A 17,648-nucleotide genomic window follows, 5' to 3' on the forward strand; every position below is an offset into this window, starting at 1 on the left:
GGTTAAGAGGCCCGGCACGGGGCCCGATGCACAGTAGGCGCTACCTGGAGCGGGTGGCTGTTCTGTCCTCCCAGTTATTCTAACCGTCCACTTCGTTGTGCCTCACGCACATGAGCAGGTTGTTGGCTGTCTGCCTCCCGCCTTGCGGTGGGCACCTTCACACCAGGGGTTTGTCTTCTCTCTCTCCCTCAGCTCTGGCCTGGTTCCTTGGATGCCAACAAAAGAAACCAGCTCCGGCTGATTATTGGCAGACCGCGAGGTTCCCACAGGCTGGTGGGGGAGGCCGAGACCCAGGCTTGGCACAGACAGGCAACCCCAGCCGCAGAGCAGCTGCACGGCAGATCCCACCCTGATGGGAGCAGATGCCAACTTTTGTGGGGTCTCCCTGCGTCTCTCCCCCTGGCCCTGTTTGGGGCATATGCCCACCTCTCAGAAGAGGGGACACCTTGGTGAACACTTCCACCAGACCGGACCCAACAGGACTAAGTTCATTCCCCAAAAGGAAAGTGAAATGGCCACTGAGCAGCAAACGTCCCAAGTATGATCGGGGTCTGGATGCTCCTGGAAGTGAGGAACAAAGACCCTGACCCAACACGAGTGAACTGTATCGCCTCTCAAAAACGGACGTCTGCACGTGGCTGCTCAGGGTGAGTGGATGGGTGGATGGTGAGTGGCAGCATCCCTGGGGCCCAGGTACTTTCCACGCCGGGCTCCGCCCTCAGGCTATGAGCAGGAGCTCCAGACCTGAGGAGGAGGAAGAGAGGAGGGCCCCTCCTGCTCCGCTCCTGGAAAGAGGACACTTCCCAGAGGCCCCAGCACATACTCCCCCCGGGTCTCACTGGCCACAGCACTGCGTCATATGCCCTTTCTGTAAACATAATGGCAAGGACGGATGGAATCACCAAAATGGGTTTGGACTAATCTCCTGAGTGGAAAGAAGTTGGGGGTCAATCCCAGGTCTGCTTCTGGGCCGATGTGGGACCCATCTGGTCGAACGTGCTCCAGCGGGCCAGGAAGGCTGAACCACATTGTTGAGTATTTTCCATGAGTAACCAGCAGGTGGGACAAGGCAGTGCTGCTCAATCCTTTAGTTTGAGGCTCTGCTCACCAACATGAGCGTCAGAATATAGTTCCAGGGTCCTCTGCCCTCGTCTTCCCAATGTTAAGCCTCACCCTCATCAACAGGCAGGGAAGATTCCAGAGGCCTGGAGAACTCGGCTCGCAAACATTAGCACCCCCTGCTCCTGCGGCAGGCAGGTAAGGAGTCCATCGAGAGCCCCGCCGTGGAGCACACTTCCTGCTCCAGCTCGGCCGCTCAGCAGCTGCGTGGCCTTGTACTTAACCTTCAGAGACTCTATCTTCTCCATGGAGTGGGGACAAGATGCTCGGCACACCTTAGCCCGACATTCTTCTATTCTAGGGACCATCTAGGCTAGGGGCTCTGTGTGGGCCCTGCCAGACCTCCCACTGTGGTCCCCTCTCTCGGCTCCCTTTCATGAGCAGCCACTGTTCCCTGTGGTTCCTGTGTCTCTTCTCCATGTGCCTCCTTCTCTGCACTGTCCCTCCCTGTCGGCCCACTCCCCTCAGCTTCTGACACGCTCACATTTCTGTCTTTCTGGACCACTGGCCTCCTGGCCTCCAGGACCCACACACCTTTGGCTTTTCCTTCTTCCTCCGGTTACCCTTTGTGGTCCCTCTGCAGGCTCCTCCTCACCTGCTCAACCTCTAGCTCAGCACTGGGCCCTTTGTCCACACCACACCCCAGGGTCAACCTGGCTCAGGGTTTTCAGCACTAGCTCTGTGCTGATGACCCCCTCAAAGAAAAACCCCATGTGTCTCTCCACATTCCATACTTACTTTTGTTTTAACAAACGTGTGGGTTTTCCACACCCAGGAGTTCCAGCACTAACTGCCTGGAGTTAGTGCAAACCCCACAGGTTAAGTGCTGTCCCACAAGACCCTGCAACACCCCCCCACACACACCACTTCAGACACCATTTGAAAGTCCAGGTTTTCACCTGGGCCTCTTATAAATCAGAGGTTCCTATGACCCCTCCTCGGGTTCGATAACTTGCTAGGATGGCTCACAGAACTCAGGAAAACAGTTTACTTACAATTAAGGATTTATTCTAGGACCCAACACACAAACAGACAGATGGAAGTGATGCACAGGGCAAGGTATTGGGGGGTGGTGTGCAGAGCTTCCAGGCCCTCTCCAAGCTTATCATCTTCCCAGCACCTCCACCTGTTCGCCTGTCAGGAAACTCAACTCTTCCGCTTAGAGTTCTGACTGGAGACTCCACTGTGCACGCACAGTTGATTCAATCCCTGGCCACCAGTGACTCAGGCAGCCTCCAGCCCCTCTCCCCTCCCCCAGAGGCTGGGCGGGGGTGGAAGGAAGGCAAGGTAGAGTGGGACTGAAAGTTCCAGACCCTGGCAGCCAGCCCCCCATTCTTTCCAAAAGTCACCTCATTCACATACACTCAGGTGTGTTGGAAAGGGGCTTGTTATGAATAACAACGGATGCTCCTTTCATCTTTATCACTCTGGAGGCTTTTCAGGAGCTGAGGACAAAAAACAACTACAAATTGCTCCTAGTACTCTTATCACTTAGGAAATTACAAGGGTTTTAGGCGCTCTGGTCAGGAGCCATGGACGAAGACCAAGATATTTCTTCTATCACAACATCACACCCCAAATCCCTCTGCCAAGTTCCAGACTCAAATCCTACTGCCCACATGACCCCTCCACTTCGACAGTTCAAATGTGATCACAAACAGCTGGGTTGACCCTTCCCAGATTTTCCGTCCCAGCGAACACTTGGGCCCTGCACACTCGGGCGCCTCCCCCTCCACGTCCAATCCACACGTGGTCCCGGTCAGTCACGTATCCGGTATCTGTTCTACCTCCCAAATCTGTGCCCATTTTTCCATTCCTCCTCCCAGCACACTAGTTCCAGCCATTATCTGGCCTGCACTCCCACTTCTGCCTTCCCCGAGATCTACTCCAGAGCCAGCCACCAGAGTTACCTCAGGAAAAGCAAACTGTATCAATGGAAGAAAGAGTAAGCAAACTATGGCACTGCCACACAACGGAATATTCAGCCATAACAGGAATGAAGTACTGATCCATGCCACAACATGAAGGAACCTCAAAAACATGCTGAGTGAAAGAAGCCAGTCACAAAAGGCCACGTACTGTATGACTCTGTATATAGAAAGGTCCAGAACAGACAAATCCAAAGAGACAGAAAGGTCAGTGGGAACTTTGGGCTGGAGGGGAGTGGGGATGGAGACCAACTCTTTAATGGGTACCAGGTATCCTTGTGAGATAACAGAAAAGTTCTGGAACTGAGTAGTGGTGAGCGCTGTCCAACATTGTGAATGTACCGAATGCCACTGACTGTGTACTTCATAATGGTTATGTTATGTGTATTTTACCACAATAATTTAAAAATCAAACTGTGTCCCTCCCCTGCTTAAAATTCCCATGGCTTCTTGCACTTCACAGGAACTCCAGTGCTTCCTGTTGGCCCCTGCTCTCCTCTCTGACCTACTTCTCACCACTCTGCCCCTCCTACCATGTTGGGATAATTCTGGCCTCCTTTTGGTTTCTCACTAAGCCAGGCTCTTTCCCACCTCAGGCCCTTTGCACATACTGTTCCCACTGCTTAGAAGGCTTTCCCCTCCTTTCATGATTGGCTCTACCTCAGTTTTCAGTGTTAATTTGAATGCCACAGAGAGGCCTCCCCCAACCATCCTACCTCAGTGGGACCTCCTCTCTCTCCCCACCACTGTTAATTCTCTGCCATAACCCCCTGGTTAATTCTTTCATAATACCACCATTGGGTGTTTGTGTGCTTCCCTACAGAGAGTAAGTTCCATGAGAGGAGGTGGGCTCTGTCTGTCTCATTCACCTCTGTGTTCTCAGTGCCCAGCACACAGTTGGCACTCAGACGCTATTTGCTCAATTAATGAAAGATCACCCAGCTAGCAAGGGAAGGGATGGAGGCAGGATTTAAACCCAGGTCTCTTTGATGCCAACTCTTCTGTTCTTTCTACTTCTCCACATGATTCTGAACCATATATGTACGAAGCAGAAGCTGGAACCGAGTATCAGAGAAGGGGGTCAGAGTTAGCCATGACCTTTTAACGTAGCTATGTGATCACATACAGGTATGCCAGCCTTGTGTGGCTGTCACCAGCTCTAGATGAATCACATCTTCTGGCGCAGCAGCCTCTGGACCCAGATGGCAGATGTAACTCTGGAAAATCCAAACAGGGCCCCGGCTGAAATCTCACGGACTTCTCTCCCTTCCTTTCTGCTTCCTCGCATTCTCCTAGAGCCAGGACCTCGCATCGCCCTAGAAAGGGAAGCGGTCAACTGTCACAGCTGAAAACACCGGCTCGGAGGAACCAAAACCAGCAGAGGCAGCCCCGTCTCTTCCACTGGGTCAAGCCAGAATGAGCCCATGCCCTAGCCCAGTGCCAGCTCTCCTGGGCCACAAGCAGACCAGAGCCAGGGGCCATGCCATGACCTTCCTCAGAATGCTCCATGAACATCAAAAGGCGGGCACCCAGAAAGCTCCTGGGACGGTGACGGACTTGTCCTTGAGCAAGCTGGGCTTACTGCTTGATAAGAAAGGTGCAGTGGGGGGCAGGGACTCCCTTGTGCAAGGGGACTGCGTTGGCATTTCTCAAACCAGAGAACAAGTCCTTCCTCTAAAGCGGGAGTTCCTACTCCTTTTTTATAACATGGGTCTTCTTCTCCGGGGGAATGTTTTTAAATGTATAATATAGAATGCCTTGCATTACAAAAGACCCATTATCTTGAAATGCAGTTACTGAATTATTTTTTAAATTGTCATAAATATATGAGAGCTAACGGCTGGTTTAGTAACTACAGTAATTTCAAAGCAGAGGTGAGTATAAGCTATATTTTAAAGTATCTGCAATAACTGTCTTGTGATCTGAAGACATCTGTGATCTCGATTGATGACAAAGCCGTGGGTCCTGCTAATACAAGTATGGGCTGTTACCTGCATTCATCATGGAAGGAAATGCTCAATTTCAGTTAATGAAAATAAAGTAATTTTTCCCATCCTAAATGACCAGCCTTAGACTCTCTGGACCATAGAGAAACATGCCTGAGCCTTGCCTCCCCAACTCACAGGGGAGCTCTCTGAGAACGGCGCTGCTCCTTCATCTTCTATTAAGTGTCTGGAAAGGGCCTGCCTACCACACAGCAGGCATCCAACATGACCCTTTGAGTCTCTTGGATCTTCTAGGCAGATAATCACATAGACTGCAGATGAGAGATTTTCTCTTTTTAGTCTTTGTCCTTCTCACTTCCTTTCTTGTCTCACCACATTAGCTGGGGTCTTCTGTACAATGTTGAACAGAAGCAGTGATGGTGGGCACCCTTATCTTATTACCCTCCATATTCACTTACTAATTTATTCAGTAGAGATGTAAAGCACCTACTATGTGCCAGATATGACAAAATTGAGATCTTTTCCTGTCCAACTGAGAAGACCGAGCAGTAGAGGCATTCTGTGGACAGAAATATTGAGAACATCACTAAATTCTCCCTACTTGCTAACCTGCTCTCTTAGGATCCTGATTCCTCAAAAGTATGGAACTAGGTCCCTGCTGGTGGTCCCAGTCTCCAGGGCACCAGTAAGGTTGGCAGGCGCGGGCTGCCCCAGGACCGCGGCAGGGCAGGGCAAGGAGGCAGCACACGGAAAGGATGATGAGAGATGCCTCCAGCAGGGGTCCGCCAAAAGATCAGGCCAGGGGCACGGCTTGAGCCTTGCCCTCTTAGGGCCTGTTGAGGCCACCACCTGTCTGCCCTAAGCTGGTAACTACAGGCAGGAGCAATTGTTAAAGCCAACGGAAAGAGCGTTGCAGCTTTAGGGTGGGCAATTAGGGGAGGAGATACCTGATACCTGTTCTCTCCACCTCTTCCCACTCCTGAGGGAGTGGATGCAGAGACCAGACCAGTGCACACATCCTCTCCACTCTGTCCAGCTGACACTGGTAGAGGAGGGATATTTTTAGTCAAATATAAGATTGACATTTAAAATGGACCAGACTTAGGGGTGCCTGGGTGGCGAAGTCTGCTCGGGTCATGATCTCAGCGTTGTGAGACTGAGAGTCTGCCTGAGATCCTCTCGCCCTCTGCTCTTCCCCCCACCCTCAAATAAATAAATATTTAAAAAAAAAATAAAATGGATCAGACTATGGCTTAAGGACTGGAGTAGGAATGTTGCAATAACAAAATGTGACTGAGAAGTCAGATGAGACAGATTTTTTTTTTTTTTTAAGAGAGGGAGCGTGAGCGTGGGGGGTGGGGAGAGGGAGAGAGAGAATCCTCTAGCAGACTCCTCGCTGAGCACAGAGCCAGACACAGATGGGGCTTGATCCCAGGACCCTGAGATCGTGACCTGAGCCAAAATCAAGAGTCCAGTGCACAACCAACTTAGCCACCCAGGCTCCCCCAGACTGAGATGTTTTAAGAAAGCCTACTGCCCTACAGGAGGGGGGAGGGGCGGGATTGGGAAAAGCCGACTTGGTGGAAGCCAATGGAAACGTTACCGCTGTGATAGGCAGACAACAGGCCCCCCAAAGATGTCCCCATCCTACCCCCCAGGACCTGTGAACATGCTACCATACCTGGCGAAAGGGACTTTGTGGGTGTAATGAAGTCAAGGCTGTGGAGACGGTTGTCCAGGTGGGTGCAATGTCATCGCAAGGGTCTTTTCAGGAGGGAGGGAGAAGGGTCAGATCTAGAGATGAAAGCAGAGGTGAGAGGGAAGCCACCAGCCGCTGAGGAATGCAGGCCACCTCTGGCAGCTCCAAAAGGCAAGGATCCGCCCCCCCAGAGCCTCCAGAAGGAACAAAGCCCTGCCAACACCTTGATTTTAGCCCTATTAAGACCATTTAGACTATTGACCTCCAGAGCCCTAAGGTAACAAATTTGTGTGTTAAGCCACTGGGTTTGTGGTAACCTGTTAGAGCAGCAATAGGGAACTGAGACAACCGGCAGGATTGAGACTCCTCCTGCCCCCAACTAAACCAGAAGCAGGGAGATGCGTAGGAGAGGGCCTCCACCCTGAGGTTTGGGACAAATGGTCTTTTTGGAAGACAGAGGCTAACGGAAACGGATTCCAGGACAGTGCCAGAAATGAAGCATGAGCAGAGTGCTGGGGAAGCCCCAGGAGGAGAGGGACGGTGAAGCTGGGCCTGGAAGGAGAGGAGGAGTCAACCCGAGCAACGGGGCTCAGCCTCAAGGCAGGAAGGCTCGTTCCTCTAGCTCAGAGACCTCCTCCCCCCATTCCAGGGTGGCCTGCGGGCTTCAAGGTTGGCCATCGCTTTAGGACATTCTGCCCGCTCTCCAACCTCTGCACGGCAGATACAGTGCAGAGGACAAGCAAAGCCACTCAGAGCCACCCCTAAGTGAACAAACAGGACCGGGTGCCGCCGGACATCAGGCCCAGCTTCCCCGAGCGTGTGTGTGGTGGGGAGGGGAGTGGATCCGCCCCACTCCGTCCCGCAGGAGGAAGGAAGTGGTTTCCTCCTCCCACCCCTTCCCTCAGGCTAGCCGGGGCCAGGATTCTCGTGATTCGCGATTGGCTCCCACGGGCGGGACCTTTGTCCATCTGCCGGAGCCCAGGAGGCCCAGGCCAGGCCCCGGGCCTGCGGAGCGGGAGGGGGGCGGGGGAGGAGGCCAGCCAGAGACCAACAGGGACACAGGCCAGGGCAAGGGCGCTGAGACAGGCAAGAGTCCGGGACCGTAGCACTCGCAGGGTTAGAGGGCGGCCGGGGGGGCGGGGCGGGGGCCGGGGGGAGGGGCAGGGAGGAAGGGGCGGGCGGGGCGGGCGCCGAGCTCGGAGTTGCTGCGGTGGCCGCCGGCGGGAGGGGTGCAGGGTAAGTGCTCCCCGGCTGTTGGCGCGCCGCCCCTATCCCGAGCCCCCCCCAGGAGCGGACCCTCACCCCCGCCTCGGGCCCTCCGCCGCCGCCCCCCGTTGCCCTCTGTTCCAGCGTCTAACAGCCCCGCCAGCGCGGGCGGACTGCCCCCCCCCCGGGGACCCCCTGCCCTGTGCAGGGCGTACTAGAGTCAGGTGCAGGAGCAGGACAGGAGACCGCGTGCCACGGGTCTTGGAGGGAAGCCCCTCTTGGCCTCAGTTACCTCCCCTTGAAAACGGGAGCGTTGAGAAGCATTTGTATGGCGGGCTTAACCTGGAGACAGGTGCCTTCATCACCCGCTGAGCGCAGCAACAGGTGAGGTAAGTACCATCCTTGTCTCCCTCTTACAGGTGAAGAAACCAAATCTCGGGCCAAGCCACTTGCCTTGGGTCACCTAGCCAAAGGAGGCAGAGCCAGAACTTACACCCAGGTCTGTGTGAACCCCTAAAACCTTTTATTCATCATCCCTGCCCCCCCCAGGGAGACTGCAGGGGGAGAAGTGAGGATAGAGGTAGTACTGGGTATCCCAGGAGGTGGCTTAACCTCAAGGGCAGCAAATCCTTCACCTGGGGGGCCGCGTCTGCCTTTGGCTCAGGGTACGGTCCCGGGCTTCTGGGATGGAGCTCCGCATCGGGCTCCCTGCTCCGCGGGAAGCCTGCTTCTCCCTCTCCTGCTCCCCCTGCTTGTGTTCCCTCTCTCGCTGTGTCTCTGTCAAATAAATAAAATCTAAAAAAAAAAAAAAAAATCCTTGGGAATACTTTTAAACTCTCAGGTCTTGGGGCGCCTGGGTGGCTCAGTCGTTAAGCGTCTGCCTTCGGTCCAGGTCATGATCCCAGGGTCCTGGGATCGAGCCCTGTGTCGGGCTCCCTGCTCAGAAGGGAAGCCTGCTTCTCCCTCTCCCACTCCCCCTGCTTGTGTTCCCTCTCTCGCTGTGTCTCTCTCTGTCAAATAGATAAATAAAATCTTAAAAAGTAATTAAAAAATAAACACATCTTGGGGCAAGGTGTGCTGAGGAATGAGAATGGTGGGTTGGGGACAGTTGAAACTCCATGACACAGAGGTGCAGCCACCCCACAGGAACTTACAGATCTCTAGGCAGCACCTCTGCTGGGTGCAGGGGCTTTTGCACGCTTAGCCATAGGACTTCACCTCTCCATACCTCCGTTCCCTTAACTGTCCCATGGGGTTAAGCATGGTACTTAGCTCACAGCATTGCTGAGATGAAGTGAGATGCTTGGTATAAAGGCTGAGCCCAGCCTCTGGCCCAAGGTTACTACGGAGCTCTGCCCCACCCACACCCCCAGCTCCTTCCAGCCCCTCTGAAAGCACTCCTTTGTCCCAAACACTTTTAACCTCAGGTCCGTCAGGGCTATCTGAGATCTGCAGTATTTCCGGACAGCCCCACCAGCAGCTGGAAGCTTCTTGAGTAAGACCAAATGTGGCAGCAGCAACTTCTCACACTCTTGAGTCCCTGGGGGAAAGATTAGTAGGAGCAGAGTTTTGAAAATCTTTGGGCTGAGGCTCGCACAATTCCAGAACCACTCTGCAGTCCCCAAGCCCTCCGCAATCACTGGTTTAAGCAAGAAGGAGGAAGCCCACACTCTTACAGCCCCAAGACCTGCTCCTCCTCTCATCCCCCACATCTAAGCCCACAGCAGCTTTTACTCCTCCGCATGTTCTGCATCTGGCCATTCCTCTGCATCCCCATCATCTTTTGCCTCCTCTTGGCCTCCCTGCCACCACCCTTGACCCCTAGATCTTCAGCATTGCCTCCCAAGCCCTCTATGAGATCAGACTCTTGTCTCCTGCCACCATTCTCACACTACATGTTCCCTGCAGACACACTGACCTCTTTCTTCCTTGGACTTGCTGAGGTTTCGGGGAGGGGAGTTGCCCTCTTAGGGCCTGTGCACATGGTCTTCCTTCTCCAGAGAATGCTCTTCCCGGCCATCTTCTTGTGACTTACCTCTTTGCATTTCAGGGACCACTGTTCAAGTTGCCTTCTGGAGTCTTCCCTGACCACTACACCCACAGGACCCACACTCGCCTGCTCTCTTACTGCATGACTCTTTCTCTTTCTTCCCATGCTTAGGCTCGGGGGATGTTACCTTACTTACGTTCCTTGTTTGTCTACCCAGCTAAACTATCCATCTAGCAGGGTTCTGACCTCTTTCTTCGTTACTTCGGGTTCCCTCAGAACCCAGCACAGTGCCTGGCATGTAGTAAATGTTTCAATTATGTTTTACAGTTGCCAGTGGTGTGCACAACCATCAGGGTTCTACCTGTCATTGTTTAACAGCCTGCTTTCTGTATTTCTACATAGACCTCAGAATTGTCATTCCTTCTAACAGCCCACTGCCTTCCTCCACTGTTCTCTAAAGTGGGGCTTATGGGGTCTTTCCAGGTTCTAGCCATCATATCCAAATTAGCTTGTCCACATTGTACCTGTAATTTGCTACGAAATGATTTGAGATAACAGTTCCCAAACTGATGTGTTCAAGTCAAGAGTATGATTGTTTGGAAGGCACTTGCCACCTAGCACCTGAAGGCTGTTGAAGAAAAACAATGCCTGGCAGTGTGTGCAAGTTTCCCTACAGCCTCACAAGCACTGAGTTTTAACACTTTTGTCTAGTTTAATGGAAAGGTCATGTATGTATCTTTTAATTTTCTGTTGCTTGAATTAGTGAAGCTGGGCGTTTTTCTATAAATGTGCTCGTTCTATTTCCTGTCTTGTGGAAGGAAATCTCCAGGGCACCTTAATTGCTCCCTTCACCTTTGCTTGTGCTAAAGGTTCCACTTGAGACTGTCTCATGAGAGCAGGGTGAGGGCCCCCAGGGGCTAGAACAGGAACACACTGAGCTGAACTCTGCTGGTTGCAGAAGCTGTTCTGCCAGTCAACCAGCAAGAAACCCTTTGAGAGTCCCTTGTGCCCGCAGCATGGTACTGAGGAGAGAAAGAACTTTTTTTTTAAGTCTTTGTGAATAATTTTTTCAAAATGATAATTTTTTCTTAAATTATAAAAGCACATGGTGTGTACGGTTACTCATTGGGGCAGCAAAAGTTTGGGAAATAATCTAAATTCTGATCACTAGCGGGACTACACACATTCCTACAGGGAAACCTTGTGGAGTCATTCCAAGGAGTGCATTTGATCTAGGATGCACTGATCCAGAACAATCGGAAATACTGTATTAGTCTCTGATGGCTGCTATAACAAATTACCACAAATTGGATGGCTCAAATCAACATAAATTTGTTACCTTACAGTGCTGGGGATCAGACATCCAAAATCCATTTCGGTGGGCCAACACTGAGGTGTTCGCAGGGCTGCGTTCCTTTTGGAGGCTCTAGGGTAGAACCTGTTTCCATTCCAACTTTTAGAGGCTGTCCACATTCCTTGGATTGTAATCCCTTCCCTATAACTTCTGCTTCTGTACTCACATATCCTTCTGTCTCTGATTCTCCTGCTCTACTCATAAAGACCCTTCTGATTACATTGGGCCCACCTGGATAATCCCCATCTTGGGATCCTTCATCGAATTTCATCTGCAAAGTCCCTTTTGCCATGTAAAGTGACATATTCGTGGGTTCTGGGGATTAGGGCAGGTGCACCTTTGGGGGGGTCATTATGGAGCCCACCACACCCTAAAGGGAAGTAAGCAAGGTTCAGAGCAGAGTGTGTGGACTCACATTTGTTGAAGTTTAAAAGAGAGAAAGGGAGTAAATATGGATGTGCTTGCGAAGGCATAGGATACCCCGAAGGCCAAATAGGAAACTGGTAAGAGTGGCTGCTTCTGGGAAGAATGGGTAGAAAGGAGGCTTACTAGTCATAGTATATCTTTTTGAATTGTTTCAGTTTTTTAGTACATGCCTATGTCACCTACATTAAAATTAAATTTTAAGAAGTAACACATACTCATTGTAAAAGGTCAGACCTTCCAGAAGTGAAGGAAAATACCTACAAAAATCAGCCCCCCAGATCACTCCCTTTTTGTCCAGCAGTAATCACTGTAAAGAGTTTGGCTATATCCTTACAGACTTATTTTTAAAAATGCATATGTAGGGGCGCCTGGGTGGCTCAGTCATTAAGTATCTGCCTTCAGCTCAGGTCGTGGTCCCAGGGTCCTGGGATCGAGCCCCGCATCGGGCTCCCTGCTCCTCGGGAAGCCTGCTTCTCCAGACTCTCCCACTCCCCCTGCTTGTGTTCCTGCTCTCGCTGTCTGTCAAATAAATTAAAAAAAAATCTTAAAAAAAAAATTAAAATGCATATGTAATTTTTCACATAGATGGGGGTCATATTGTATATATTATGCTGCAAGGTGAATTTTTCTTTGTTTTACTATGTTGTTCACCTCCTTCCTCATCCACATACGAAGAAGATTTAACAACACTAGAGTTTCTCACTGCTCAGATATACCTAAACTGACTTAACCAGGCCCACACTGGTGGACATATAGATACTTTGCTGCTTTCCAGAGCATTCCCGACACTGTAATGTATGTCTATGTGTCTTTTTTTTTTTTAAGTTTAAACTGGAGTGAAATTCACATAACATGAAATTAACCATTTTACAACCCCGTGAACATTTAGTGAACAGTTTAGTGGCATTTAGTGCATTCCCAATGTCACATAACCACCACTTCTATCCAGTTCCAGAACATTTACATCAAACCAAAAGGAAACCCTGCATCCATTAAGCAGTCACTCCCTACCCGCCAACTCCCAGCCCCTGGCAACCACCAATCCACTTTCTGTCTCTGGGGATTTGCATATTCTGGGTATTACGTATCAGTGGAATCATGTAATATGTGAAGTTTTTATGTGGCTTCTTTGATTTAGTGTCATGTTTTAGGGGTTCATTCATGCTCTAGCACGGATCAGGACTTCGTTTCTTTTTATGGCTGGATGACATTCCATTGTATGGATAGAACATCTTTTATTTATACATTCATCCCCCTAATGGACACTCGGGTTATTTCCACCTTTTGGCTATGAATATTTGTGTATATGTATTTGAGTGCCTGTTTTCAATTCTTTTGGATATATACCAAGGGTATGCATCCTTCTGCATACACTTTGAGCTTTATGCTATTTTCAGACACTGTTAATGTAAGCAAGTTAAAAATAATTGGTAACAAAGTGTTGCAAAGCACATACCAAGACAAATGATAGCAGGATGTCAGATCTAGACAAATGTTTTCTTATTTTTCAGATCCAGAGAGGACAGGAAAATGGCCACCTGGGATGAAAAGGTAAATTAATTCTGGTGGACCAGCAGCATTAAAGGACCTTCCCAGGCTTGAAGACAATTCTGTTTGGTGTTTCAAACAGGATAAAGGGAAAACACCTGTTTGGGCTGTTTCTGCCCTACCAAAGTGTTTAGTCACAAAGGTGAAAACTATAGCAGGAATTCACAGACCTCAAGATAGCCTAATAACCTGAATCAGATCCTTCAAATCCCACCTCTGCATTTTAATAACCATGTGTCATGAGGCCCTGACCTTCACCTCGCTGAGACCTCCGTCTCCTTATCTGGAAGAGGGAGAGAAAATTATCCTTGTTCCTGAAGGCTTGTCACGAAGAGGTGAGGAGACCGTGGTCTCAAACTGCTAGGCTGATAGTCCACAAGTGGCTTTTCCCTACTGCCCATTTTACAGATAAAGACACTTGGGCCCAGAGAGGTAAAGCCACTTGCTCAAGATCACACAGGTAGAAAGTGGCAGAAATAGGATTTCACCCTGGCCTGACTCCAGAGCAAATGCTTTGCCTCTTGTATCATGCAATCATCCCAAGCAGAACTGTTAAACTCTGTCCTTGATATCTGGGGTGCAGGTTTGTTGGGCTTGGGGGAACATCTGTTGTGAAGGGTGAGGACAAGGTAGAAAGGAAATGCTGGCTTCCATTTCTGCTGTTCCCTGGGAGGTTCCGGGGCCCTGGCAGGTAGAGCTGGAGGCTCAGGGTAGCAGCAGGGTGATCAGGGCAGGTCCAAGAAGCAGGGTCATGGGATGATAATGATGCCCCTTTCTTTGTAAGAGTCACTTTGATTTTCGGGCTGTTGACAGTGTGGCAGGGGAAAATGGGCCCATGCTAGATGCTACCAGTTCTGATTTCAGAAATGTTGAATCTGGAGAGAATGTTCGTCTTTGAATTAAATGAAATATGGTGGCCGAGCAGTAGCAATAATAACATGAAGACCATCTATTGAGCACTCACTCTGTGCCAGGCATGTGCTCAGGGCTTTCGATGTATTTGGTTTTTTAGCCCTCACAGCAACCCTGTGCATTAAAAGTACTATTATTTCTTTCCCCCTCTTATAGCTAGGGAAATTGAAGCACAGCAAGGTTTAGCAATTTGCCCAAGGTCACACAGCTGGTGAGAGGTTCAGACCCATGATGCCTGGCTTCCATGCCCTAATTACTGACTAGTGATTGTGCCTTGTATGCTTCTCAAACACAGTCTATCCCAAAGACAGGATAGGTCTCCAGGGCGAAGAGCTCACCTCTGGCAGGAAGGGAGCAGGGAATGGGGATCACAGGGGCTTGCTGGGAAGGATTCCTTCCCTCCATCATTCATGCACCTAACAAATGTTTATCAACACCAGCTGTGTCCTGGCACCAACCACTGTTGTCAGGCTGTAGCAGCAAAGCACTAGTCCCTGCCTGCCTATGGCTTCCTCTGGCTGAGCGACAGACCCCTGTCAAGTCCCTAAACGGAATGTATGAAGGTGCACATGGGCAGAGCCTTAAAGGAGAGGCCATGGTTCATGTGGGTCCCTCACTGGGGCCATTGAGATCAGAAGGGCCTCCAGATCTGACACCTGGAGGGCCGGAGCAGGGAACCAGGTGGGGGGGGGGGAGGGAGAGGGTGTCTTGGCAGAGGAAGCGGCCTATGCAGAGGCCAGAAGGCAGGTAGAAGCTGAGGCCTGAAGGAGGCCAGGGTGGAGCAACGTGATGGGGGGCCAGGAGGTGCTAAGTCTGGAGAGACAAGGCCAGGCAGAGCTCAGGGGACGCGGAACGTTCTGGGGGTGGTGCTAAGAACAGTGGGCAGGCAGAGCAGAGACCCATAAGGCCTGAACTTGGAAAAGTTTCTCCGGTGTCCTGTGGAAGTGGGTAAAAATACCAGCAAGGACATGGAGGGCCGGCAAGGAGGGGAGGGAGCAGGGGCATGGCTCCGGCACTGGTGGGGGTGGGCAGGGATTTGTGAGTGAAGTACCCAGAATCTGGGGCGACAATGGCAGTGGCGTGTATGTAGAATGTGGGACTGAAGTTAGGAGGAGGAAGTCCCCTTTCCTTTGGAGGGTCATGGAAGGTTCTGCAGAAGAGGCAGCCTTTGAGCTGGGCCTTGGGATTTGAACTCATGGGGTCCAAGGAAAGGGCATTTCTAGAGGTGGGAACAGCATGAACAAAGGCCAGGAAGCAGGCTTATGTAAAGCTCCATGGAGCAGGGAGTGGGGGTGGGGGGGTGGGAGGAGGGTGTCATCCCCACCACCACCACCACCACCACCACCACCACCACCACCACCACCACCAAGGCCAGCTGAGGAGCCTGCACTTTGATCCCGGAGAAGCCTAGTGCTGGAGCGGACTTCCTGCCAATCTGGGAGATGCTAGCCTACCACCTGCTCCGGGGTGAGCGGAGGTGAGAGCAGCTCAGGGCCAGCATTCAAATCCTGCCTCCGCCCCTTGTGGGCTGTGTGGCCTCAGACCAGTTTCCGAACCTCCCTGAGCCTCCGTGTCCGCGGCCATGAGTGGGGTCGACAGTCCTCACCATGGACTTGTGACCCTTCCTGGTAAGGCATTGGACGCACAAGGCCTGCCACCCGAGAGGGAGCAACTCCAGGAGTTCCAGTGATTATTAATCAAAGGCAAATGGAAACAATTCCTACTTTCCTTCATTTGTAGTTCCCTATGAAATCAGGCAAACCAAAAAAGCCAAAATGTTCAATGCTGGTTATTCTGTGGTGAAGCCAGCTCATACCTAGTGAGCGGCTGGATCAACCCATACAGTTGTTCTGGACAAAAATTAAACAGTGTGTGTCCAGAACCATGAAAATGTTCATAATCAAACCTGGTCATCTCACTTAAAAGGAAATAACCTGTAAGAAGGAAACTAATTGCGAGCACCATATTTCATAGCCCATCAGGCGCCACTGATAGTAGATGTGCCATTATTTTGTCCCATGGAGAAAATAATGCTGCCATTTATTGTGACGTAATGCGACCGAACGCTGAAACCGGTCATTCGTGAGACATTCAGATTTCAGGAAAATTCTGAGAAAATGTGGTCTTCAAATTGGTGATAAAGGTGCTAAAAATGAGGAGTAATCAGTAGATGCAATAGTGAGAGCATTAACTTCTTGAGGAAGTTTCTTGGCCCTTAAGAAGGCATAAATCTGATGCACGTAACTAGTGGGAAAAGTAAGATACAAAATTGTCTGCCGTCTTTGATTATAATTAGAAAGAGACCTCAGGCGGTCGAGAAGTCTGGTGTGCTGGGATCATCGTGAATTTCTTTTCTTCTGCTCGAGTTTTCACAATGCTAAAAGAAATAGATGGAGGTTAAAGGTCTGCTCATTAGGGTGAATGACAGCAGGTAAATCTGGGGACGGGGGTGGGGGATGGGGGTGGAGGGGTGGGGGGTGGGCTGTGCAGGGGGGTCTGAATGAAGCCAGGGAGCTGGTGGGGTGGGGGGAGGGGTTAAAGGCACAGAAACAGCAGAAGCACAGAATTGGGATGTGGCACAGAGGACACACTTTTGGGGGAGGGCACTGACAACAATTGTGTGTCAGGGGCGGGGGACAGGAACCTTTTTGTCGTGACACGGAGGCCAGTACAAGTTGCTGGCAAGAACTGGGGAATATTGGGTCAGTCCCACCTGTAGCAACTGAGACTCTGTTGATTCAAAGGACAAGTTCCTTTGAATGATTTACCCTTGTGGAGTTAATTGTGTTTTTTAAAAAATTGTTTTAATAGAATTGCTTTTAGGAGCTTTTGAATTGTCCGGCTGCCCTGGTGTTTGAGGGGAAAATGATGGTGTCGTAGGAGAAACGGGCGGAGTTTTTCAGACCTGTTTTACCCACAGCCAGCTCTGCGGAAAGCCCTTCCCACCTCCCTGTGCCTCAGAGTTCCTCTTCCGTGAAATGGGAACAATGATCCTCCCTCTTGGGTTGTGAGGATCAAAAACAGCTCACGGAGCCAGGGCCAGGCTACAGCAAAGACTCAGCCTGCTCGCTGGGTCATGAGGCCGAGCTGGGTTCTTAGCCATTAGCTGACCTCCTCCCTGGATGATCTCGTGTCACCAGCCACATCTGGGGAACCTGGGAGCCAGTGTGCTTAGAAGTCGCAGTAGCCCTTTGCACATTTCTCGTGAGGCGTCTGGAGGCTTCAGGTTTATTTACAGTGCTGGTACTCCACTTTGGCTGCACATGGGAGATCCCAACACCCAGGCCACCCCCAGACCAACTGAATCACAATCTTGGGGCCTGGGACCCAGGCCTTGGGTTTTTTAAAAGCTTGCAGGTGGTTCCAAAGTGCAGCCAGGGCAGAGAGGCACTGGTTAGACTGTGGCTGGGTCGGGTTGCTCTCTCCATGGGCGAGAGGGGCATCCTGAATTCTGTTCGCCCCATCTTTTCCCCCCACCCGGCCAAAGCATTGCTAAGACACTGGGGCTGGGAGTTGCCTG

At 51.0% G+C, this 17,648-nt stretch overlaps 1 protein-coding gene and 1 long non-coding RNA gene across 8 annotated transcripts in view; one reads left to right on the forward strand and one right to left on the reverse strand.

Annotated features, from left to right (window-relative positions):
• Positions 1–5,268: 5,268 nt before the first annotated feature.
• On the reverse strand, positions 5,269–8,265 carry LOC141370644 (uncharacterized). Its single transcript, XR_012374862.1, has 5 exons — positions 8,191–8,265; positions 6,675–6,787; positions 5,941–6,035; positions 5,484–5,552; positions 5,269–5,383 (listed from the first exon to the last, which is right to left on the reverse strand). It is a non-coding gene; the product is annotated as an uncharacterized lncRNA (long non-coding RNA).
• HVCN1 (hydrogen voltage gated channel 1) overlaps positions 7,625–17,648 on the forward strand; it is a 34,738-nt gene continuing 24,714 nt past the window's right edge. For 2 of the 7 annotated variants that reach the window (XM_025889780.2, XM_025889782.2), the window contains exons 1-3: positions 7,823–7,928; positions 8,318–8,397; positions 13,180–13,219. Coding sequence is in view for 4 of the 7 variants with exons in the window: in XM_025889782.2 (XP_025745567.1) it covers positions 13,199–13,219 (21 nt within the window). In the remaining 3 variants the exon portion in view is untranslated. The other 5 variants (XM_025889781.2, XM_073881163.1, XM_073881165.1 and 2 more) reach the window with 5 other exon arrangements.

The sequence above is a fragment of the Callorhinus ursinus genome, unplaced genomic scaffold (assembly GCF_003265705.2).
Source record: "Callorhinus ursinus isolate GAN/ISIS: 27379988/994484 unplaced genomic scaffold, GSC_fseal_2.0 scaffold41, whole genome shotgun sequence".
In the NCBI taxonomy this organism is placed as follows: Eukaryota; Metazoa; Chordata; class Mammalia; order Carnivora; family Otariidae; genus Callorhinus; species Callorhinus ursinus.